This window comes from Globicephala melas, chromosome 1, assembly GCF_963455315.2.
Source record: "Globicephala melas chromosome 1, mGloMel1.2, whole genome shotgun sequence".
Classification (NCBI taxonomy): Eukaryota; Metazoa; Chordata; class Mammalia; order Artiodactyla; family Delphinidae; genus Globicephala; species Globicephala melas.
Window position 1 is genome coordinate 29,051,276 of NC_083314.1, and position 25,400 is coordinate 29,076,675.

General features: G+C 38.1%; 1 protein-coding gene across 2 annotated transcripts in view; it reads left to right on the forward strand.

Moving 5' to 3' along the window:
* Positions 1-23,385, forward strand: part of PLD5 (phospholipase D family member 5) — a 489,350-nt gene extending 465,965 nt beyond the window's left edge. For both annotated transcript variants that reach the window (XM_030868579.2, XM_060307808.1), the window contains 4 exons: positions 695-831; positions 11,524-11,692; positions 15,001-15,115; positions 22,270-23,385. In XM_030868579.2, the coding sequence (XP_030724439.1) occupies positions 695-831; positions 11,524-11,692; positions 15,001-15,115; positions 22,270-22,517 (669 nt within the window). In that variant the 3' untranslated portion in view covers positions 22,518-23,385. The remainder of the gene's footprint in view (positions 1-694; positions 832-11,523; positions 11,693-15,000; positions 15,116-22,269) is intronic.
* The last annotated feature ends 2,015 nt before the right edge of the window (positions 23,386-25,400 follow it).

Sequence of the window (25,400 nt, forward strand, 5' to 3'; positions counted from 1 at the left end):
CTAAAAACATCATACTTCTGTAAGATGGAAACCACTTCGAGCAACATGAGAAAAATACCTCAAGTATAATTTGCCTCTTTTTTCATTTTTCTTAAGGCCTTGTCTCTCCTTATGAACTTGGCATCTTAATAAGTCACTTGGTTTTTCCTCTAGAATTACTGATGACCCTTTCTCAACAATCAACACTCCTCTTCCTCACTCGATGAAAGATTTGGGAAAAAAAAAAAACCCACAAGATTTTTAGACCATGTATCTTGAACATCTTTATGGCCACATTACCTTTCAAGTGAAATAACTTCTAGCATAAATGCTAGTATGCATATATACACTATATATGGTATGTCTGAGAAAATTAACTATGTATGACAGGGATGTATACCAGAGTCACGTTAAGTTTAGAGTTAGAGCACTCTTATAAAAATAAGAGGTGTGTGTATTGAAAACAAGAATTCCCTCCCAAAACTGACTTAAAGGACAGATTTGAGACCCATACACCTTGTTTTCTACTTGCCTCAACTTTGATAGAACTGAAAATGTATTTGTCTTAATCTCATAAAGAACTGGAAAGTAGGTTTGCAAAAATTGGTTAAAAGCCAAGATTCATTTTTTAAAAATTTTAAATAACAACAAAAAAGAGAAATTCCCAGATTGCAAAAATTAATACTCTAAAAGTTTGGTTTTTGTGTCTTCACAGAATTCTCCCAAACTGTTTTGCCCTAAAAACAGAAGCTTTGACATAGACGCCATCTACAGTGTAATAGATGATGCCAAGCAATACGTGTACATCGCAGTCATGGACTACCTGCCTATCTCCAGCACAAGCACCAAAAGGTCAGTGAGTGTGCAATCTCAGCTTAGATCCTGGGCTCCAGGGCCAGACACTAAACTGGAGACCACAGGAGAAAACACCGTGGACACTGAGATGCTATCAGGTCACATTAGGTTGCACACCATTCACATCTCAGTGTACATTTGCAGCTCACCCATGGTGCATCTCCTCTCTCAGTCCACTTTAAGGACTCAGGGTCTCATCCCACAGAACCACCTCAGTAGTTTACATTATAAGCATGAGAGGAACTTTAGAATAAAGATTGGGTTGTTTTCAACTTGAAAATTATTTGGAAAAATAAATAAATAAATTTAAGTTATTTGAAAAAAAATTTTTTGAAAATTATCAGTTGAGAGGTACCTGAAGGACGTACTGAAACTGAGTAGGTCTGGCAAGATTTTCCTTAAAGGAGGTATCACTTTGTTGTATTCATGTAGGTCTTATTAAATGCTAAATTTTCATACTATCTTTTCCACTTAAGGAGAAAGGAACTTAAAATATGTATGTTCTCAGTCAATCCATCCATCTGTAAGAGGAAGAGAGTATCTTAAAATGGAGATTTATTTTTTAATATTCATCACTGTTTAAGTATGGAAATACTTAGAATCAACTTAGGAGCAGAATTTATGTCTCTAAGTCATGAATGCATGGCTAGGCCCCAAGTATTTCCCACTTTTGCTTTCTTGCAGGGAATGCAGAGATTTGGGTGCTTGTAAATGTTTTGAATAATCTATTTAATCCAGGAAAAGTTTCCAAAGTGCAAATTTCTAGGGGTACAACCTGAAACCTTTTTAATTTGGAAAATTACAGTTTCAGAATAACCATTTACTGAGGTTAAATAATGTGATGTGCCCTATACTGCTTGAATATTTTTCATATTGCCAACCTCACATATGCATAATATACAACTTCTCTATGCAAATGACTTTAAGATTGCAAAAGATGTGTTTCTCCCAGAAAGTGATGACTCCTAATGATTGTCAAAAACAATTTTAGGCTGCAAGATGCACATTATTAGGACACCTTTACTTTAAAATATTGTGCACCCTTTGAACATTCATGGATTTTTTCCACATGCTTTCATTTTTACAATCCCTCTTTTTTATGTTTTTTCCATTTATTGTTTATTTGATTTTAGATTTTGTCTTAGACTTCAGCTTCACTTTGAGAAGAGTTTGAAACATGATAGGTTTTACCTGATTTTCCTGTTATTTGGGAGAATAAGTTCAAGTTTATGGACTTATCAGGATGGGATGATAATTTCAGAGGATTGGAAAAACCTTCATTCCATGAAGTCCCTTCAAACAAATAAAATTAGAATCCTTCATAGACAAGGGGGAAGGAGTTAGTATGGATAATCTAAAATATCTTGGAAATACAAAAATTAGAGAAAACTAAAAGAACTAGAAACTGACCTGAAGTCTTACATTTTGATTATTAAAATACCATTATTGTTATTATTCAAAGAGCAGTTCTTTTATTATACTGATGGTATTTCAAACCTGTTAATATCTCTAGCATTTTAAATGAAAAGCCATCAGAGACATACGAAGTAGTTCACAGATCAAGGTTAAAATTAAATTCTTCTCAATCATATGAATGAAAAAAGATTTTAAAGAGTGTGTTAAATTATCAGTGTGTTAATAACCTACAAACTTAAATTTTAGTCTGCACAGTAAACATAAAATGAAAGAGAAAAATTCTACATGCTTCCAAATTAGAAATGGTTGATATTGGTAGGCAGACATATTGAATATATTCTCCAAACTGGGAAGGAACTTTGACACCAAAAAACAAGCAATTATGAAGTTTATTGTGGGTAAATTACATATAGGCAGCATTGGGCAGATGGAGATCTAGAGGCATTCTCAGCTGCACTCCATACTGCCAAAAGGGGCACAGGGGGACTTAAAGGGGCCAAAGGTAAAAATAGGACTGACTACTAAGGGAGAAGCATGTCTGCACTGACAGGCACCAGAGATTATTCCTCCCCTGAGGGGGTCTCATGATCATTAAACATCTGAATCAGCAAAAATCATTCAGTTCATATCAGATGAAGGCAAAGATAAAAGACGAACATGTTCCAAATTAAGGAACAAGATTAAAAACCAGAAGAAGAACTAAGTGAAGTGGAGATAGGCAGTCTTATCTGAGAAAGAGTTCAAGGTAATGATCATAAAGATGATCAAAGAACTCAGGAGAAAAATGGATGAAAACAGTGAGAATTTAGAAGTTTTTAACAAAGAGAAAAGATAAAGAACAACCAAGCAGAGATGAAGACTACAATAACCAAAATGAAAAATACACTAGAAGGAATCAACGGTAGACTAAATGATACAGAGGAAAATGGATCAGCAAGCTGGAAGACAGAGTAGTAGAAATCACTGACATTGAACAGAAAAAAGAAAAAAAATAAATGAGGACAGTTTAAGAGACCTCTGGGACAACATCAAGAATACTAACATTTTCATTATAGGGGTCCCAGAATGAGAAGGGAGAGAAAGGGACAGAGAACATATTTGAAGACATAATAGCTGAAAACTTCCCTAACCTGGGAAAGGAAACAGACATAGAAGTCCAGGAATCACAGAGAGTCCCAAACAGGATCAACTCAAAGAGGAACACAACAAGACACATTGTTATTAAAATGGCAAAAATTAAAGATAAGAGAGAATATTAAAAGGAGCAAGGGAAAAGCAGCACATTACATACAAGGGAACTTCCATAAGGCTAACAGCTGACTTCTCAGCAAAAACTCTGCAGGTCAGAAAGGAATGATATGATATAAAATGATGAAAGGGGAAAACCTACAACCAAGAATACTCTACCTGGCAAGGCTCTCATTCAGATTTGATGAAGAGATCAAAAGTTTTACAGACAAGCAAAAGCTAAAAGAACAGCAGTTTTTTTTTTCCTTTTTTTTTTTTTTTTTTAAGAGCAGCAGTTTTAAAAGTAATGTTAAAGGGACTTCTCTAAGAGGAAAAAAAAGCCCACAACTAGAAACATGAAAATTATTATATTGCAAATGATATGGCCAATAAGGGGTTAATATCCAAAATATATAAACAGTTCACACAACTCAACATCAAAAACACCCTAAACATCCTGATTTAAAAATGGACAGAAGACCGGAATAGATGTTTTTCCAAAGAAGCCATACAGATGGCCAACAGGCCAGGAAAAGATGCTCAACATCGCAAATTATCAGAGAAATGCAAATCAAAACCATAATGAGATATCACCTCACACCTGTCAGAATGGCTGTCATCAAAAAGGCCACAAATAACAAATGTTGGTGAGGATGTGGAAAAAAATGGAACCCTTGTACACTGTCGGTTGGGATGTAAATCGGTGCAGCCACTGTGGAAAACAGTGTGGAGTTTCCTCAAAAAACTAGAAATAGAACTACCGTATGATCCAGCAATTCTACTACTAGGTATATATCTGAAGAAAATGAAAACACTAATTCAAAAAGATGCATGCACCTCAACATTCATAACAGCACTATTTACAATAGCCAAGATGTGGAAGCAGCCTAAGTGTCCATCAACAGATGAATGGATAAAGAAGATGTGGTATATATATGTAATGGAATACTACTCAGTCATAAAAGTGAATGAAATTTTGCTATCTGCAACAACATGGATGGACCTGAAGGGTATTATGCTTAGTGAAATAAGTCAGACAAAGAAAGACAAATACTGTATGATATCACTTAATAGGTGGATGTAACAAAAGAGAAACAGACTCACAGATATAGAGAATGAACTAGTGGTTACCAGTGGGGAGTGGAAAATGGAGGAGGGGCAAGATAGGGATAGGGAATTAAGAGGTGCAAACTGCTTTGTATAAAATAAGCTATAAGGATATATTGTACACCACATGAAATATTTTACAATAACTATAAATGTAGTATAATCTATAAAAATATTGAATCACTGAAACTTCAATAATATTATAAATCAACTATACCTCAATTAAAAAAAGGAAAGACAAGACAACATATCAAATACTGTGGGATACAACAAAAGCAGTTCTGAGAGGAACATACATGCTTAATATAACATATATATTACAAAATTAGAAGGATCTCAAATAATAAGCTAACTTTACACCTCAAGGAACTAGAAAAATAAGAACAAATTAAGCCTCAGGTTATCAGAAGGAAGGAAATGATAAAGATCAGAACAGAAATAAATGAAATAGAGACTAGAAAAATAATAAAAGGGATCAATGTAACTTAGATCTGGTTATTCAAAAAGATTAAAAAAACTGACCAACCTTTAGCTAGACTAAGAAAAAAAGAGAGAAGACACAAATAAGTAAAATTTGAAATGAAAGATAAGATGTTACAACTGAAATTACAGAAATACATAGAATCTATGAGGCTACTATGAACAATTATATGCCAACAAACTACATAACCTAGAAGAAATGGATACATTTCTAGAAACACATAACCTATCAACTCTGAATCAGGAAGAAATAGAAAATCTGAACAGACCAATATTGAGTATAGAGATTGAATCAGTAATCAAAAACTCCAGAGCCAGACATCTCACTGGAGAATTCTTCCAAATGTTCAGAAAACAACACCAATTCTCCTCTAAATCTTCGAAAATATCCAAGAGGAGAGAACAGTTCCAAACTCATTCTACAAGCCCATCATTACTTTGAATCCAAAGCCAGATAAGGATGGCACAAAAAAAGAAAACTATACATTAATATCCCTGATGATTATAGATGCAAAAATTTTCAACAAAAGATTAGCAAACGAAATTCAAGAACACATTAAAATGATAATACACCATTACCAAGTGGGATTTATTTCTGGGATGCAAGGATAGTTCAAAATACACAAACCAATAAATGTTATTACACACATCATATCAATAAAATAAAAGATAAAAATCACATGATCATCTCAATAAATGCAGAAAAAGCATTTGACAAAATACAACATCCTTTCATGATAAAAACTCTTAACAGACTGGATGTGGAAGGAACATACCTCAACAAAATAAAGGTCATATATGGTAGACCCACAGCTAACATTATATTTAATGGAGAGAAATTGAAAATGTAAGATCTGGAACAAAGAATGATGCCTACTCTTACCATTCCTATCCAATATAGTAATGGAAGTCCTAGCTAGAGCAAATTAGGCAAGACAAAGAAATGAAAGACATTCAGATCAGAAAGGAAGATTTAAAGTTTCCATTATTTGTTGATAATATGTTCTTAAATAGAGAAAATCCCAAAGAATCAGTCAAAAAATATTTGAATTCATAATTTCAGTAAAGTGGCAGGATACAAAATTATCATACAGAAATCAATTGCATTTCTTTACACTAATGATGAAGTATCTTAGAAAGAAATAAAGAAACTCATCCCATTCACAATACCATAAAAAAAAAACCCACAAACTATTTAGGAATAAATTTAACCAAGTAGGTGAAAGATATGTACAATGAAAACTACAAAACTTTGCTGAAAGATATCAAAGAAGACACAAACAAATGAAAAGACATCCACATTCATAGATTGGAAGAATTAATATTGTTAAAATGGCCATACTATCCAAAGCAATATACAGATTCAGTGCAATCCCCATCAAAATAACAAATGCATTCTTCACTGAAATAGAAGAAACTATCTGAAAATTTGTGTAGAACCAAGAAAGACCCTGAATAGTCAAACAAATCCTGAGAAAAAAAGAACAAAGCTGGAAATATCACACTTCCAGATTTCAAACTATACCACAAAGCTGTAGTAATAAAACCAGTATGGTACTGGCACAAAAATGGACATGTCAACAAATGGAACAGAATAGAGAGCCAGAATTAAACCCCAGCATATACAGTCAACTAATATTCAACAAGGGAGCCAAGAATACCCAACAGGGAAAGGATAGTTTCTTCAACAAATAGTGCTGGGAAAACTGGAGAAACACATGCCAAAAGATGATATTGGGCCCTGTCTCACACCATCCATGAAAATTAACTTGAAGTGGATCAAAGACTTAAACATAAGACGTGATATTATAAAACTCCTAAAAGAAAACATAGGGAGGAAGCTCATTGATATTGGTCCCGGCAATAATTTTTCAGCATAATGCCAAAAGTACAAACAGTAAAAAAAAGAAATCAACAAAAAGGACTACATCAAACTCAAAAGCTTTTTCCCAGCAAAAGAAACAATTAACAAAATGAAAAGACAACCCACAGAATGGGAGAAAAGTTTTTAAACCTCATATCAGATAAGGGGTTAATATCCAAAGTATATAAAGAACTCAGTCAACTCAATAACAACAATAACAAAAAAAAATTGATTTTTAAAAATGGGCAAAAGAACTAAATAGACATTTCTCCAAAGAGTATATCAAAATGGCCAACAGATACATGAAAAAATGCTCATCATCACTAATTATCAGGGAAATGCAAATCAAAACCACAATGAGATATCACCTCCCACTGTTATAATGACTCTTCTTGACGAAGACAAGAGATAACAGTTGCTAGGAAGGATGTGGTGAAAAGGGAACCTTTATACACTATTGGTGGGAATGTAAATTGGACACAATAGATTTTCATAGCATAGTGGGGTGGATAGAACAATAGATATGTGTACAGAATATTATAGATACTTGGTGAAAAGGCTTCTATGGCAGTTTCAGGGTTTGAAGAAGCTTATTAGAGGAAATGCTACCCAAATTACTTTAAACATATGCATGAGTTAGAAAAAAGTGTGAGAAAGGGAGTTATCCAGGTAGAAAGGAGAGCTTGAGCAAAGTTTCAAATGGAAAAAAATAGCCTGGTCCATGCCAGGATCTATAACAAGTTCAGTGCAGGAACATAGAGCCCAAGATAAGGTGGTGAGAGACCAAATTGGAGACAGGGCAAGGACGAGGAGTAAGAGGGCCTGACTACTGGGGAGTCTTGTGACCTTGAGGAGCCTCCACTGTGTTTTAATCAAAGGACTATTTGCTACAGTCCAAGAGATAAGGGACAGACCAGCAAGCCATAGAGTCATAGAAGCCAATGGAATCTAGAGGAAAACATAGGAAGAACACTCATTGACATAAATCACAGCAAGATCTTTTTTGACCCACCTCCCAGAGTAGTGGAAAGAAAAACAAAAATAAACAAATGGGACCTAATGAAACTTAAATGCTTTTGCACAGCAAAGGAAACTGTAGACAAGATGAAAAGACAACGCTCAAAATGGGAGAAAATATTTGCAAACAGGTCAACAGACAAAGGATTAATCTCCAAAATATACAAACAGCTCAGGCAGCTCAATATTAAAAAAACAAACAACCCAATCCAAAAATGGGCAGAAGACCTAAATAGACATTTCTCCAAAGAAGACACACAGATGGCCAAGAAGCACATGAAAAGCTGCTCAATATCACTAATTATTAGAGAAATGCAAATCAAAACTACAATGAGGTATCACCTCACACCAGTTAGAATGGGCATCATCAGAAAATCTACAAACAACAAATGCTGGCGAGGGTGTGGAGAAAAGGGAACCCTCTTGCACTGTTGGTGGGAATGTAAATTGATACAGCCACTATGGAGAACAGTATGGAGGTTCCTTAAAAAACTAAAAATAGAATTACCATATGATCCAGCAATCCCACTACTGGGCATGTACCCACAGGAAACCATAATTCAAAAAGACACATGAGGGCTTCCCTGGTGGCGCAGTGATTGAGAGTCCACCTGCCGATGCAGGGGACACGGGTTCGTGCCCCGGTCCGGGAAGATCCCACATGCCGCAGAGTGGCTAGGCCTGTGAGCCATGGCCACTGAGCCTGCGCGTCCCGAGCCTGTGCTCCGAAACGGGAGAGGCCACAACAGTGAGAGGCCCGCATACCGCAAAAAAAAAAAAAAAAAAAGACACATGCACCCCAATGTTCATTGCAGCACTATTTACAATAGCCAGGTCATGGAAGCAACCTAAATGCCCATCGACAAACGAATGGATAAAGAAGATGTGATACATGTATACAATAGATTATTACTCAGCCATAAAAAGGAACAAAATTAGGTCATTTGTAGAGATACGGATGGATCTAGAGACTGTCATACAGAGTGAAGTCAGTCAGAAAGAGAAAAACAAATATCGTATATTAATGCATATATGTGGAACCTAGAAAAATGGTACAGATAAACCGGTTTGCAGGGCAGAAATAGAGACATAGATGTAGAGAACAAACATATGGACACCAAGGGGGGAAAACCGCGGTGGGGTGGGGATGGTAGTGTGCTGAATTGGGCAATTGGGTTTGACATGTATACACTAATAGGTATAAAATAGATAACTAATAAGAACCTGCTGTATAAAAAAAATAAAATTCAAAAAAATAAAGATGATTGCTAGCAAAAGAAAAAGAAGCCAATGGAATCAATTTTAAAAAGAAAGTGTAAAAAATTAATAAACAGAAACCTCAATTAAACAGAGTTGAGAGACCAGAAGGAGAAGTTCTCACACCCTGCTAGGATAGCAGAGCCTAACAGGAAAAAGACAGATTCCTCTTCTTTCCTGGCAAGGACTCAGCCAATGAAAGGCCATGACACTTTGTTTACCATAGCCCTCCCAACTTCCTTTTCCCCTCTGTAAAAGTGTTCTCCCTCCCTTGTCATGCATGTGTCTTGCCCATAATTGCAGATCCAGAATTGCAATTCTATGCTGATTCCAAATAAACCCATCTTTGCTGGAAAAGTCCCTGGCAGTCTGTTTGTTTCAGGTCAACAAAAGGAAACATCAACATAGCCACATGTAGCCTGGTTTAACAGTAAAGTAAGAATTGAATGATGTCCATTAGATTTGTCAGTTAAGATAATCACTGCTGACTTTGAGAAAATTTGCAAAAGATTCATGGGCTGGAGGCTGGGATCAGTAGGCTGATAAGTGAATGGGGGGTGATGAAGTAGAGTCAGAGGTTCAAGATTCTACTATCAAGAAGTTTTGTTCAAAGAGGAAACAGATTGTACACCAGCCACAGAGTAATGCAGAGTCAAAGGAGAGGTCTCTGAATGGGAGAGATTTATGTTTTTTTCTCAAATGAAGAAGCCAGAGAGGGAGAAGTTGAAGATATTTTCGGGAAGGAATGACTAATCAAATGCAGTTGCAGGGGGCTAAGGGAACAGCCTGGGGAGAAGGGGGGGATGCCTTATCCTCTGAATTAGAGGGAAGGGGATAAGGATGTGTGTGGCTATCAGGGTAGAACATTGAGGAGGACCATGACCAAGACCCCCAATTTTGTGAATGAAGGAAAAAGTAAATTTCTCTAGAGTGGGGCAACATTTAGAATAATTACAAAAGGTACAAGAGGTAGAACTGACCCAACACAAGGATAGGGATTGGCAGATGGTATTGAGAGCCCTGAATGCATTTGTGTTTTCTCCAGTCTGCACAAGCTTGAGATGCCTTTTTCCAGTTGTCCTCTGCTTTATAGCTATAGAAATACACCAAAGGTATTACAGCACTGACCTAGGATTCAGATTTTGCCAAGAGCTAAAGGAAGGGAGAGGGGCAACTGTCCTTCATGTGATCAGAACTGATATTAGGCTTGTCAGGGAAAGGAGATCAGGAGGAGCTGATGGACCAGAAAAAAGTAGAGGGACCTTGGATCTGGGGCCCGCACAGGTGAAAGAGCAGGTACAAATAAGAGAGTAGAGGAACGTGAAGGACAGGAAGCTGGGGTCAGATATAAAGAGGAGACCTTTGGAGGTGCAATTATTATGAAACTTATATATTTTGAATAATATATCATTAGTCCAAATAATGAATTGGTCCAGAATTAGGGGAAGATTTGTATGAATAAAAAAAAGGTCTACAAATTACAGGGCTACAGAGAGATAGAGCAATTTGAGACTTGTCTTTAACGTGGGAAATTTTATTGTTTTTTTTGTTTTGTTTTTAACATGAGAACTAAGTTACAGTTCTGAAAGAAACATTGTGTTTTAGGGGGTGGGGGGCAGTGGCTGGCCCCCCATCCTAAATCAAGTGGACAGCACAATCTGGTGGAAAATACACAGCAGGACTTTAAGAGAAGCTATGGCCTTAGGGAAGAGTTCAGATTTAGTCAAAGTAAAAGGTTAAGAATTCAGGGAAAAGGCTAAGCCTATAGGGGAAACAGCCTGATGGAGGATTCTAGGGCCCCAGAGTAGTGGGGGTCTTGGTAAGGAGAGATGAAGACAGTTTGGAAATAAGAGTGTGGGAAAGCTAGGATAACTAGAGCAAAATCTCATTGGGGGTGACACTTACCAAAGAAAAGAGGTTTGAGAAGCATTTGGGGACAAAGGGGTGCTCAAGGATCCTAACTGGAATTCTGTTGGAAAGTTGATTCTCCTTGCACATATGAACTGAGACCCAGGTAGAGTTGGAGGTGTAGTGAGGGTGACATGTGGTGGTGGTCGGTCTGTCTGTGCCCTCTGCTCACACAACCTGAGGCCCTGGTGGTAGGAGACCTCATTTTAGGCTGGACAGGACCAGTAAAGCACCATTTCTCAATGTCCTAACCCAGGAGACTGGCATTTTTTCAACATATCCTACAAGGTTATTTATATTACAGAAAAAAGTAATGATCAAGTTAACATCAGTGTTCTCTATAGTCTAGAAAATTTATTTCCCCAAACTAACTAATCTTCTTTATTTTATCTGTATGGATATTATTTCTACAGGACTTACTGGCCAGACTTGGATGGGAAAATTAGAGAAGCGTTAGTTTTGCGAAGCGTTAAAGTTCGACTCCTTATCAGCTTCTGGAAGGAAACTGACCCCCTCACATTTAACTTTATTTCATCTCTTAAAGCTATTTGCACTGAAATAGCCAACTGCAGTTTGAAAGTTGTAAGTATTATATTGACTGAGTTATTAAATTAAAAGTTTATTTCCTTCATACATCTGTGAAAGCTGTAAGCGCACACATACACATGAACTTCCAGTCAGAACCAGGACAATAATCTTTGATAGTGAAAAATACCTCAAAAGGTAGGTTAACTAATTTTTCAAAACAACCGTATCCCCCCAAAAAGGAGACTAGAACCCAAGTTTCCTGGTGCCAGCATAACCCTCTTTATATACACTTTCAGTTTCATCCTATCCATTTTGTTTGAACTTCCTCCTCCACCTACTATTCTTATTTGTGAGACTGTGACCAACAGAGCATTGGAACATGCACCAGCACAGACTCCCCCAGCCCTAAAGCACCCCCAGCCTGGGTTTCTGTACTTGTTCCAGGTCCCTTGGGCTGCACCCTAATCCGTGTCTGCATACGTTGAGGGAGGCAAGGTTGAGGATTCGTACTACCCTAGACGTGCTAACTCTCTAGCTCGCCTTTGAATCTCCTCTGGTCCTCACATGGAACATCCTCTTCCTCCCCTCAGGGCCCTTGTACATGTGCTTTCCTCTCCTACAACAGTTTCCTCCATGCATTACCTGACTAAATCCCACTAATTCTTTAGGTCTCAGCTTCCCCCAACCTCCGCTGCAGTCATTCAACAAATGTACACTGAGACCTGGCTCTGCTCTGTGCCAGGCTCTCTTCTAGGTGATAAAATTGTGCTCCATGAAACATTCAGGGACCCAGGATGACAGGGGCTCCACTGTCAACTTTGACACATGGCTTCCAAGATGGCCTTGAGCCTCAATATCCCAAGGCCAATCAGAAGAAGAGAGAGTGGAGAAGTGCACAAGAGGCATTTATGAGTTAGGCCTAGAGGTGGTGAATATCCCTGTAGCCTTCATTCTCTGGAAGACAGTCCCTCTGTGCTCAGCAAGGGCCCAGATGTCAAAGCACCAGAATACAGAAAGTAAAAAGACGTGTTTAATACAAGCAGAGGCAGAGAGGAGAATATCTGGGGCCTGTGACACAGGATGCATTTGCTCCTATCTCTTCTCTTAACTTCCCCTCAGAACAACTCAGTGGTCTCCACCCACCCACTGTTTCCTGACCCCACAGCACACCTGCTACTAAGGCACTGTCAGTTGAAATCTGTGTCATGAAATATTAAGGGCTCTCATTGAAGACTTACAAGAAATTACAAGGAAAGTAGAATCCATCATTTTAACCTCTACAGTATTTACTCAGCTTCATTTTTTCAAACACTCATGGTCACATTACTCGAACAAACCAAACATTAATAGTTCACTGTTGGACATTTTATAAAACAGAGACTCCAATCTTCATTTAAGCCAGGCCATGCATTTCTAAGCATCAAGATAAGCCTTGAGGAGAAGGAAGCTTATGGCCTCGACATCTAGACCACAGATGGATGAAAAGCTTTTCCAAGAAGAGTGGGAGTTGGAATCTTGCATATAATGTGTCTTCAGGAGCCTGGGAGCACTGATAAAGCAGATAGCCTGGTAATCTCTGTCCTTAGAGGAACAGGCACCTTCCCCCTGGCTTTGCGGGTTTGTATCCATGAGGAGGCTCGTGGAAAAAGACTGCACTCACCAAGTTTTCCTAGTTAACTGAGGTTTTTAAAAAATAAATTAACAAGTCACTTTTGAAATATCTTTGCTGTCACCTGCAGCACGTTAAGCGTCTAATAGTATTTCAGTGAATACAATGTGATTTCTGCTGTTGTCTTAGTCTCCCAGAAAAGGCTCTTTTCCCTCTTTAGGGTCATCTTCAACTTTCTAGAGGAAATGGGTTCTCAGTAAAGCCTCAAGCTGTGATGCCATCATTGACTTAAATTAGGATGTATAATTTATTCTTTTTCAAATTTGTCTTGATTCTGCAATAATATGTTCCTCAAAAGGAAATAGCAAGTGTGTAGACAGGTATGGTGATAGAGTGTTCAAGCGAGATGACTGCTGGCTGTTATCAGTATTCGTGTGACCTCACAAGTATAAAACCACAACTTAAGAGCATTCACAGGTTATTAAGTCCACTTGAAGAGTCCACAAAGGCTCTATGTGAACCCATCAAACTTGACACAGATTTTGCAGAAGATAGGAACTGAGGAAATAAGGTGATCCAGTCTGCATTGCCTATAATCATGGAAATATGGCAATGGGAGAACATTCCTCTGGGATGTACAATAGACAGTTCTTAGATGGTAGATTTTGGCCTGTGTACCATTGATCTCAAGGGTTCTACAAAAAAAAAAAAAAATCAGAATAGAATTTTCAGGGCTGGAAGAGACCTTAGTGATCACTTGGTTTATCACTCCTTTCTCAACCTGGAGGGGAGGGAAAAACCAACTCTCATTTCCCCAAACCAAATTTGAACACTTACAGTTTTAAAACTGTAAATGATATCTCCATTTCGAGGTATCATCCTATTTTTCTCACTGTCTCTTCTTTCCTTCAATCACACATGATTCTACAGATGTAAGACATTCTGGAAATATTCCATGCAGTTTTGAAAATTTTCCACGTTTTTCAATGTGGAGGAGACCTGAGGTCTTCACCTTTGATGGTGTCTTCCTGTGAACTCAGTCCCAGTTTAAGCCTCATCTGAGCACTTGCCAATTTCAGCAGATTCCTGAAGCCACTCCTGATGTCACCTACCTCTCTTAGCTCCCCCATCCCCATTCCAGGTGAACTGGAATGCTGCTATTTGGATCACATTAAAGTTGAAATTCAGGATTTATGGTTTGAAGTTATGATTTTTTTTGAGTTGCTTATTAAAAGAGCTTGTAGACCTAGGTGTTTAGATGGAAATATTTGTTCTTTTGGCAAAATCTTTTTTTGACATTTGCAAATCCCCAATTAATTCAGCTAGTCATTGACATGGGCCTGCTGCTTCTTATAATATATGCCACATGTGAGAATTCAGTTCATTGGCATGCTTGACAGAAAGCACCCTGAGGCATACTTAAAATGCCAGCACACTCTGATGAATAAGACGAAAGAATTAGACAACTTCTGGCCCTTTCCCCGTTAAAAGAATGAATTTTATGTTCATTTTATAGTTTAAAAGTGTTAATTATAGACCTAGGTGAGCATGATAATTTTCTCTCTTGTTGCCTATATGGATTTGAGAACAAAAATAGCTTCATCTATATGAAGTAACAAGATTGTGGTTTTAATAACTCAATATGAGGTCAATTGTTGATACTTGAATGAGAAACCCTTTTGTGTTTGAACAAAACCAAAAATGTTCTCTATATTCACCTGCTTTATTTATTTATTTATTTATTGTCTTACAGAAATTTTTTGATCTGGAAAGAGAGAACGCTTGTGTTACAAAAGAACAAAAGAATCACACCTTCCCTAGATTAAATCGCAACAAGTACATGGTGACGGATGGCGCAGCTTATATTGGTAGGTGTCAGGGCTGTAAGGCTCCTTAGGGGATCATGCAGGTTAGTGGTGATCTAGCTGTACTCTTCTGTACCCCATGGTGAGGAAGCTCCTGCCAGTGAGTGGGAGACCTTGAGGTCAGGAAACAGGAGGGTGAGGGCAAAGAGCTCCTTAACAGAGCATCTCATCTGTGGCTTGGTTCATATGCTAGGAGACCATATGTGATGTCTTTTTGTAAATGTTTTGCAGAAATTCCATGGTCCATTTGTCTCATTTTATAGGTGAAGAGTTGGATGGCTCATGAAAGGCCAGTCCTGGCACTTAAATGAACCCAGTGCTCATTTCCTACCCACTGTACTACAGCCAGCCTGTCATGAGTAATGGGGAGGCAGACATCATTGAAATTCGACACCCAAACAAACACTACCTGTGCAATAATCCTACCTCTGCCATTTTAAAAATATCTAACTTTGGGCAATTTACTTAAGCTCTCTAAAAACCTCAGTTCTCTCATATGTAAAATGGAGTTAATAATAGTTTCTACTTCATAGGGTAAAGTTTAATTGGGATAATATGTACAAAGCACCTTGCACAATGAAAGCTCCTAACACATAGATAATACTAGATTCATGTTAGCTATTATTATTAAGGCAATAAAGCTCCAGATACAGAAACAATATGTATTGGTATATTTCTTACTAACGGATTAAATCTATTCTACTTTCCCATGGTGTGCATGAATCCAGAGTAACCCCTTTACTAGTACTGTCACAGGCAGAGTGGAAGTTATTATCTATAAAATGAAAGTGCATAGATCACAAAACAGCAGGATGGTTATTCCACTGTACAAATGAAGTAGCAATCTCAAAGCAGAAAAGAAAAATGTGTCTGGGATGAAGGAATATGGAATCTGCATTATTTTTTCCAAATTCAGTGAGTAAAAAAATATGCCATTTTAACTTTGTAAAGCACCTTATCTTATTTGATTCTCTTAGCAACATTGTCAATAGGGAAGGCAGCTTTAATCACCTGCAATTTAGAAATAAGGAAATTGGGCCATAAGATATGAAATGAATTAAACACTTACTACCTCCTCTCTCAGCATGGAGATGTTCTGTTTCTTCCCATTTCGAATAGTTGTGTGTCTTATTAGTAGAATAATAAGAATAATAGAATAGAGTATTGAAATTTTAAAAAATGTGTATCATTCCAGTTCTAGAATATGACAATATTATTTTATTCATGTTGTCCCTCTCAGTGACCCAAGAGGTGGCATTTAGATTTTCTCATGTTCATCAATGCATGGAGAACAGAATGAAATGAGCTTCTTTTTAAACAAGTGGCAAAAGCAAACTCAAAGTTGTTTAGTCAAAAATGGGAACTTTTGCTTCAATATTGGGAAAAATAGGGGTGGATTAAGTTTTGGGCACAGTGGGATTTAAGGATTCAAATCTGAATATTCTACCTGCAGGGTTTACTTAAAGTAAGTTGTTAGGTGCACATGCAGCAGTGATATGTGCTTATATCCAAATATTCTTTATAATGAATTAAGTAAGTGTATTGGAGTCAGACAAACCTTTTTTTGATTTCAAGCACTGAAACTTACAAGCTGGAAGATGGTAAAGTCACACAATCTCTCTGAGCCTCTGAGGAGCCTCTGTTTCCTTATCTTTAAAATAGGGATAACAGCACCCATCCTTTGGTGGTGGTATAAGGATTAAATGAGATAATATATGAGAAGCTCCCAACACTGTCACTGATCTCGCTGCCAGATTCCTACTAAATATTTATTCCTGACTCTCTCCCTTCTTCTTTCCCTGTAATGCATTTTTTTAAATAGACTTTTGTTTAAAAAACAGTTTTAAGTTCACAGCAAAACTGCAGAAGGCACAGGGATTTCCTATATACCCACCAACCCCACATGTGCACAGCCTCCCGCATTACCAACATCCTTCACCAGAGTGGTACATTTGTCACAACTGATGAACTTACATTGACACATGATTATCACCCAATATCCATTGTTTACATTAGGGTTCTCTCTTTGTGTTGTACATTCTGTGGATTTGGGCAAATGTATGAAGACATGTATCTGCTATTGTAGTATCACATAGAGTAGTTTCACTGCCCTAAAAATCCTCTGCGCTCCATCTATTTATCCCTCCCCCTACCCTGGCAACCACTGATTTCTTTTTTAACTAACCCCGCAGTGTTGTCTTTTTCAAAATATATGGTTGAAATTATATAGTGTGTAGACTTTTACGATTGGCTTCTTTCACTTAGTAATATGCATTTAAGGTTCTTCCATGTCTTTTCATGGCTCGATAGCTCATTTCTTTTTAGTGCTTAATAATATTCCATTGTCTGGAATATTATTTATTGATTCACACTTTATCCATTCATCTATTGAAGGGCACCTTGGTTGCTCCAAGTTTTGACAATTATGAATAAAGCTGCTATAAACATCCATGTGCATATTTTTGTGTGGACATAAGTTTTCAACTCCACTGGGTAAATACCATGGAGCATGATTACTGAATCATATGGTAAGAGCAAGTTTAGTTTTATGAGAGACTGCAAAATTGTCTGCCAAAGTGGACGTACCATTTTGCATTCCCACCAACAATGAGTGAGAGTTCCTGTTGCTCCACATCCTCACCAACCTTTGGTATTGTCAGTTCTGAATTTTGGCCATTCTAATAGCTGTGTATGACACACATCTCATTGTTTCAGTTTTCATTTCCCTTTGACATATGATGTGGAGCATCTTTTCGTATGTGTATTTGCCATCTATCTTCTTAGGTGAGGTGTCTATTAAGGGCTTTTTAAACAGATTTTTAATTTTCTTACTGTTCATTTTTAAGAGTTCTTTGTATATTGTAGATAACAGTCTTTTATCAGATATGTCTTTTGCAAATATTTTCTCCCAGCCTGTGGTTTATCTTTGCATTCTCTTTCATAGAGCAGAAATTTTTAATTTTAATGAAGTCCAACTTATCAATTATTTCTTTCATGGATCATGCCTTTGGTGTTGTATCTAAAAAGTTATCACCAAAACCAAGGTCAGCCAGGTTTTCTCCTATGTTATCTTCTAGGAGTTTTGTAGTTGTGCATTTTACATTTAGGTATGATCACATTTTGAGTTACATTTTGTGAAGGGTGTAAGGTCTGTGTCTAGATTCTTTTTCTTTTGCATGTAGATGCCTAGTTCTTCTAGCATAGCTTGTTGAAAGGACTGTCTTTGCTCCATTGTATCGCTTTTGCTCCTTTGTCATGATCAGTTGACTATATTTATGTGGGTCTATTTCTGGGTTCTTTATTATAATACATTTTTAAATGAGTACATTTTACACATAGCATTTTAGCAAAACATTAGTTCCCTAGAGTGAAGCATAGTTCTAATATAAAAATACTTAAAGAGCATAAAGAGGGAAAATTCATTGATAATTTAAATAATTATCAGCATATTCTGGAAATCTCTTAAGAAGTCACTCAGATACCTGCTGAGAATGCTGAATAAAGAAAAATCCACACTAGACCTTGCATGGAAATATAGTTCCATTAAATGTTCACAAGACTTACAGAAGAATCCTCAGACAGTATCATCTCTCTAATTTTGATCTGAGTACATTTGAGTCAAGCTTGGCAAAGTTGTCTGAAAGGTGGTTTGGTTATTTATATATTATATCCAGTGAGTTCACCTACACCCTCACAGGGTGTTCCTGAGGGTAGCACTACAGCTCTCCTGGCATCTGGGGCCTAAATGTGCATTCTAGAAGCTGAAATGGCAGTCTCAAAAAGAGCTGGGTAAAACTGCTTCCCAATTGAAAAATGACTGAAGCATATACATGATTTTGAGGCTTAGCCCAGCCATCAGGAAATAAAGGTAGGAAAACAATCACTCTGGTGTAGGAATGCCCTGTAGTCCTGTGAAAGATGCCTAGGGCTATGATTCCTGAGAACAGACTAATTGAAACTTTTGAGAATCAATAAAGATGGAGGATCTTGGCTCCATCCATTGTCTCAAAGGAAAGAAGCTGAATTTCACAGAATGAGACTTCATAATCTTGTCACTTCTCTCCCATCATCATTCCCTCTCTCCATGCTTCCCCCAAAGGATATGTGTTTCCTTCAGAGAGTGAGGTCTGCAAATGAATGGAGCAGAGATCTCAGTGTGGCCTGATGCTCCAGCCCTGGGGACTGATGACGTCTAGGGTGAAGAGCACATTTAGCACAAAGCGAGTACACCAGTGTGGGCTTCGGAGTCAGACCTGGCTTTGAACCTCAACTGTGGGACTTTTTCACTTCCACCTTGGACAAATTACTTAACCTTTCTGAGCCTTAATTTCCTCATCAATACAGTGAAGTTAATATTGTCACCTCATAGGATTGCAGTGAATATTGAAGGAGATAATGTTATGGTAGCTCATAAAAAATTACTGCCCTTGGTCTAATGCCTTGCACTTAATCATAAGATGAGATTTTAGTGTCTTATCAAGAAGTCCTTGAAAAGTGTGCTGTCTTCTGTTTATGGAATGAATAGAAGGTGCCACCTACCAGCAGTTTCCAGAATAACTCTCAACCTGCAGTAGCTACAAATCCTCTGTTTAGAGGTTCAAGCTGGTATTCACCTGGCACTGAGCATTTGCACAAAGCCGGAGCCTCTGAGCATGGCCACGTGTCTGAGAGCACATGGTTGGGAACACAGCAACAGCAAAAGGAGTCTGTGCAGAGACTCTAACACAGTATTACAAACCACTTAGCAAGCAGTTTGCTAATTTATAGCAATAAAATTCAGTCAAAACTATGTCTATCATGAAGTCATTGACAGCATCATTGTAGTGTTTGTGTGGGTTGGGGTGAGATATAAAGAGAGAGAGAGGAGTTCCTTCTCTATGCTGATAATATTTGACTTAGAGGAATAAACTTAAGGAGTAAAATGAGGGGCAAGGGAACCACCTTCCAATATTCCAGGCAGTGCCATATGGAAAAGGGAGTTGATATGTGCAGGGGGGGCTCCAGAGAGTAGAGGAGGGCCAAAGAATGAGAGCTATAAAGGAACAGATATTAGCTTTCCCTACAGATGTCCCTTCTCCCAGCAGCTTCTCCCACAGGTGACTGCAGGGCCTTGGGTCGAGGATGCCCAGGGACCATGATCTCAGCATCTTTCAGCAAATATTCCTGCAGGATGCCTGAGGAGCCACTGAGGGAATGGAAAATCAAGCTCTATGCTTAAAAGCCTTCGGTTCCCTTATGGAACCAGCTCTGAACCAAAGAGGATGGTGGTAATTTATTAGATAATTTTGTCAGTCTTGACATGGGTAAATTTTTATTAGAATGATTCTTCATTTATAGTATTGAAGATAGTTCATGGAGTCTACAGACCTGGGTTGACCATTGATTAACGATGTGAAGCTGGGCAAATTTATTCACCTCTTTGAGCCTCACAGCCCTCTTCTGTCAAGTGAGCATAAATCTTACCAACCATATGAGATAATGTACGCAAATAGAAAGCATAGTGCTTTGCTCATATTAGGCACTTACTAACTGATAGTTCCTCTGCCCTCTACATTCCTTATGTCCCGACCTCATTCCTGACTCTTCCCCTTCACACTCTAAGATCCTCATCAGATCTTTTTTGTGCATAAATATGTTATATTCCCTATGGAATTAGTTTCCTAATTGATAGGTTTCTGTGCCTGTCTTATTATTCAGTGAAATGCTCTCTTCCTGACACATCTAGTCAGAATTAGAAATTGCTTTCTCCTGCCCTCATGGCATAGTATACATACATCTCTTGTACCATCTCATATGCCTTGTATTATACTTTTTGTGTTTTCCTCCCGGACTTCTCGAAGGCAGAGACTGTGATTTTAAGTTTTATATCATGGCCCCTAATATAGTACCTGGTAGACATTGTATACTCAGTAAATATGCGTAAATGAAGACAAAGAAAAGCAAAGAAATAAATGGTGCTATACCCTCCTGAGAGTACCTTTGCTCTCCTACTGGAACTCTCTCCCCATTGGATACCAAAGACAAGAGATTCATCTGGGAGTTTTGGGTAGTCTGGTCCTTTTATCTACTCCCACTTTGAAAATGGACTACATGCAAGTCGCATAGACATGATTATCCCTTTCTGGGGTGGATCCCAGCCTTACTACCTATTATCGGCCCCCCAAAATTAGTATGTTGAAGTCCTAACCCCAGTACCTCGGAATTTGACCTTATTTGGAGACAGGGTCTTTACAGGGGAAATCAAGTTAAGGTGAGGTCATTAGGCTGGTTTCTCATCCAGTTTGGTTGCTGTCCTTATAAAAAGGGGAAATTTGGACATAGAGATGTGTGTAGAGGGGAGATGATGTGAAGAGACACAAGGAGGAGATGGCCATCTATAAGCCAAGGAGAGAGGTCTGGCACAGATCCTGCTTTCACAGCCCTCAGAAGGAACCAGTCTGCCAACATCTTGATCTTAGACTTTTAGCCTCCAGAACTGTGAGACAATACATTTCTGTTGTTTAAGCTCCCAGTCTGTTGTGCTTTGTGATCGCAGACCTAGCAAACTAATATAGCACCTATACCAGCAGTCACTCTGGGGAGCCTGCTGTCACAGCAACTGCCCTGATTCCTAGGCTGAGAAGCCTGATCCTGGAACTGGGAATGACTTACCACCCAAGCAAGGAGTGTTTTGTGTGTTTAGTTAAAAACTGGTTCTCCTTCTCTGGCTTCAGCTTTTTCTTTGATGTGAAAGCTTCTGAGCATTATAATTAGAATCTCTCATTTGTACGTATGGATTACATGTTGTCTCTTTGAGAAGGTAGTAATTGTTCACAGGATTTTTAAGTGTATTCCTATATATTTTAAATGTTGCTGTATTTAGTGTGCCTTGTGAATGTCAATAAGAAATAACATTTACCAAAAAAGAACATCAGATTTCCTGTTTTGAGTTTCAAGTTGAGCAAAGCTGAAGAAAATGCCAAAATAATATGCAAATATTAATATGCCATATGTAAGCCTTCTTGGATTTCTTTTTATGAGCTGTCAACACAATTCAGTCTCCCTGTCACTATTCCCGGGTATTTTTTTTTAATAGAATATGCTCTATATTTCTTTAAATGGAGAATATTCCCTGGTGGATCTTAACTCTTTACCATCATTTCCTTTGTCTTTTGCAGGAAATTTTGACTGGGTAGGGAATGATTTTACCCAGAATGCTGGCACAGGCCTTGTTATCAACCAAGCAGATGTGAGAAACAACACAAGCATCATTAAGCAACTTAAGGATGTATTTGAAAGGGACTGGTACTCGCCCTATGCCAGAACCTTGCAACCCACCAAGCAGCCAAACTGCTCAAGCCTCTTCAAACTCAGACCCTCCTCAAATAAAACTGTCACCTACAACGCAAGTGGAAAGGACCCCTAGAGTGTGTAGTCTGAATGAACAAACTTACAAGACACCTTATATTTCACATTTATACAAAAAAGACCTGAGGAGAGAAAAATAATTTAATATGTCTTTTTTAGGGAAAAAGCACACAAAAAATATTCTCTGAATGACATGTAATATCTTATCTAACAATATCTTAGCTGCGTGTACACTAAATTTAAGACTTTTGTATTTGTTACTTCTGACAGGGAATGTCATTTTGGCTTGAAAGTTAGTTTTTACGTTTGCATACAAATTTTAAGACTTTGATGCCTCTTCCTTTCTAGTTTTAGAACTTTTTCTGCTGACCACCTGGTCAGTTCTTAGGAAGCTTAGCATGTGGTAAGCTCTTTTATACCATTCTGAGAACTACTGACTTAGAGAGGAGAGTGAGGATTTTGCCCTGGAGAAGAGACTGATTGAACCAAATATTTTTCCTTGAAAACCATTTCCAAGACCTATATAGTCATGTAAGCATGAACAACTTACATCTCATGCCCATCTTCAACACAGTTGAAAAATACCCTTTTTGCCTCCTTCTGCATTTTTTCCAATACCATAGCTTTTATTTTCTATCACTTTCTCTTCTCACAAAATATTATATAGCATCCCTATATTCACCTAAACATTAGCTCCAAGTGCGATTGTATCTTTTATATGTATGAATTGTTCAGAATGGATGCAAAATGTAAAGAGCAGTCTTTAATTTTCACTTTCAACTGCATTTTCCCTACCAAATTGATATTTTAAAACCACAGCCAACAATGTGTATCCTTTCTCTCAAACTCAGAAAAATTATGTAGCCACCTGCTAATATCCAGCAAGCTATTAAGTCTGCATTATAAGAATAAAGTAGTTTTTCACATTTTTGTTTAGTTTATGGTGTTTATAAGTGGATTTTAATTTCTTTAGAATCCTTATGCAGTTAAGAGTATGCCAGCAAGCATTTATAGAGCTATTTAATATACCTTCTGCTATTTAATATACCAAATGCTTTTCAGAGAAATGCAATTTAAATACTGTGCTTAACATATTTTACTAAGAAACAAAAATATTGGATTATTGTTCTATGATGTCCTTGTGTGTTGTTGTTTTATATCTATACAATATATAACCCTATATTAATGGAGACTTGCTACACTAGAGAGAGGCGTGGCCTCTGCAGAACCCAGAGCAGGTGCCCTTCAGGACGTCTAGTCATAATGTTGCTCCTGACTCTCCCTGGCCTGGGAACAGAGTCCTGTACTTCTTGGCCTCAGGTTTCTACTGGTAATGTAGGGACAGTAATAATCACCTACCTCGAAAGATGTTGTCACAGTAGAAAATATTTATAACTTGTTTTGAAATCAAAAGAACCTATATAAATGCTAAACATTATGAAGCATAATCTTTTTCTTGAAATAATGTTTGTGGTATCCTGATATAATCAATAACAGGTTCACCCAGAGAACTCACAAGGGAAAACAAATCCACAGCTTCCAGCTGCAAATATGGGTGAATACAGCAACGCAAAAGCCCTGCTGGAGATCTGGATTGTCATCGTTTTGATGGAACATTTTGTCGGGTCACTTTGGCATAAATAACATCAAAACAAAACTAGACCGTTTGCTTGGTGTTCTTCTTTAAGACTGGCATATACATGTGTTTTTAGAGCAAGAAAAAGCAATCTCAAATTTTTTTATATCTAGAGACTTGATTTCTAATATGCCAGAAAGAGTGATGTAGGAACCCACAAGTCTTGTCCAGTGGGTTTACTTGTTGGAAAATGACTATTGTTGGTCATCTAGTGATACCATAACTTCCTTTCTTGTTGTTTCCAAGTGTTGCTTTACTGGATATCTAACCAGGCTGTGAAGAGAGTTGGACGAGAGATGTATTTTTTTTTAAATTTTGTTTATTTATTTTTATTTTTGGCTGTGTTGGGTCTTCGTTTCTGTGCGTGGGCTTTCTCTAGTTGCGGCGAGTGGGGGCCACTCTTCATCGCGGTGCACGGGCCTCTCACTGTCGCCGCCTCTCTTGTTGTGGAGCACAAGCTCCAGACGCGCAGGCTCAGCAGTTGTGGCTCACGGGCCCAGTTGCTCCGCGGCATGTGGGATCCTCCCAGACCAGGGCTCGAACCCGTGTCCCCTGCATTGGCAGGCAGATTCTCAGCCACTGCGCCACCAGGGAAGACCCGAGAGACGTATTTTTAAGAGTAACATGTTTTTATGAATGACTAAGGGATTCTTAATGAAATTCTGCATCAGTAATGGCCGGCCCATAAGACTCTAAATATTTACCATATGCCCATCCTTGTTTGAGTAGGAAGTTATCCTGTCAGTCATCTCAGTAAAGGTAGTTTTAATGATGATTAAAAAGAGAAAGTAAGCAAAAGAGTTGACATGGAGACAAACAAACGTAATAATTTCACTCCTGGGCAAGGAAAAGCAACTGGGCTGAATTTGAAAAGGACATCTAAAGATTGGAGAGTCAGTTGCTTCCTTGTTCATTCCCAAGTTGCCTCCAGTATTTGTCATAGTCATGGGACAAGCACAGGCTTGGCATAATGGCACCCCTTCACTGTTGCTATCTTTTGCATATGACAGGAGAAGAGAATTTTGTCCTTTATGAAATGACCATAATTGCCTTTTCCCTCTGAGCCCCATCAAAAAGGTAGCTCCAGGAACTGTGTCCAGGATTTTCTGCCATGCACCACCAGCAGCAGAACCCTAACTGGCCAAGCAGGCCACCTCCTCAGGGTGGTCCAGTCAGCAGCAACCAGGCCCCTGTTTCCAGGAAGCAAAGTTAACCTTCAGTGGCAGCCAGGAAAACAGCCCCTGTTCAGAAAGTGTCATAAAAATGGGTTCATGTCTCCCAAGAGAAAATTTACTTCTGCAGAAC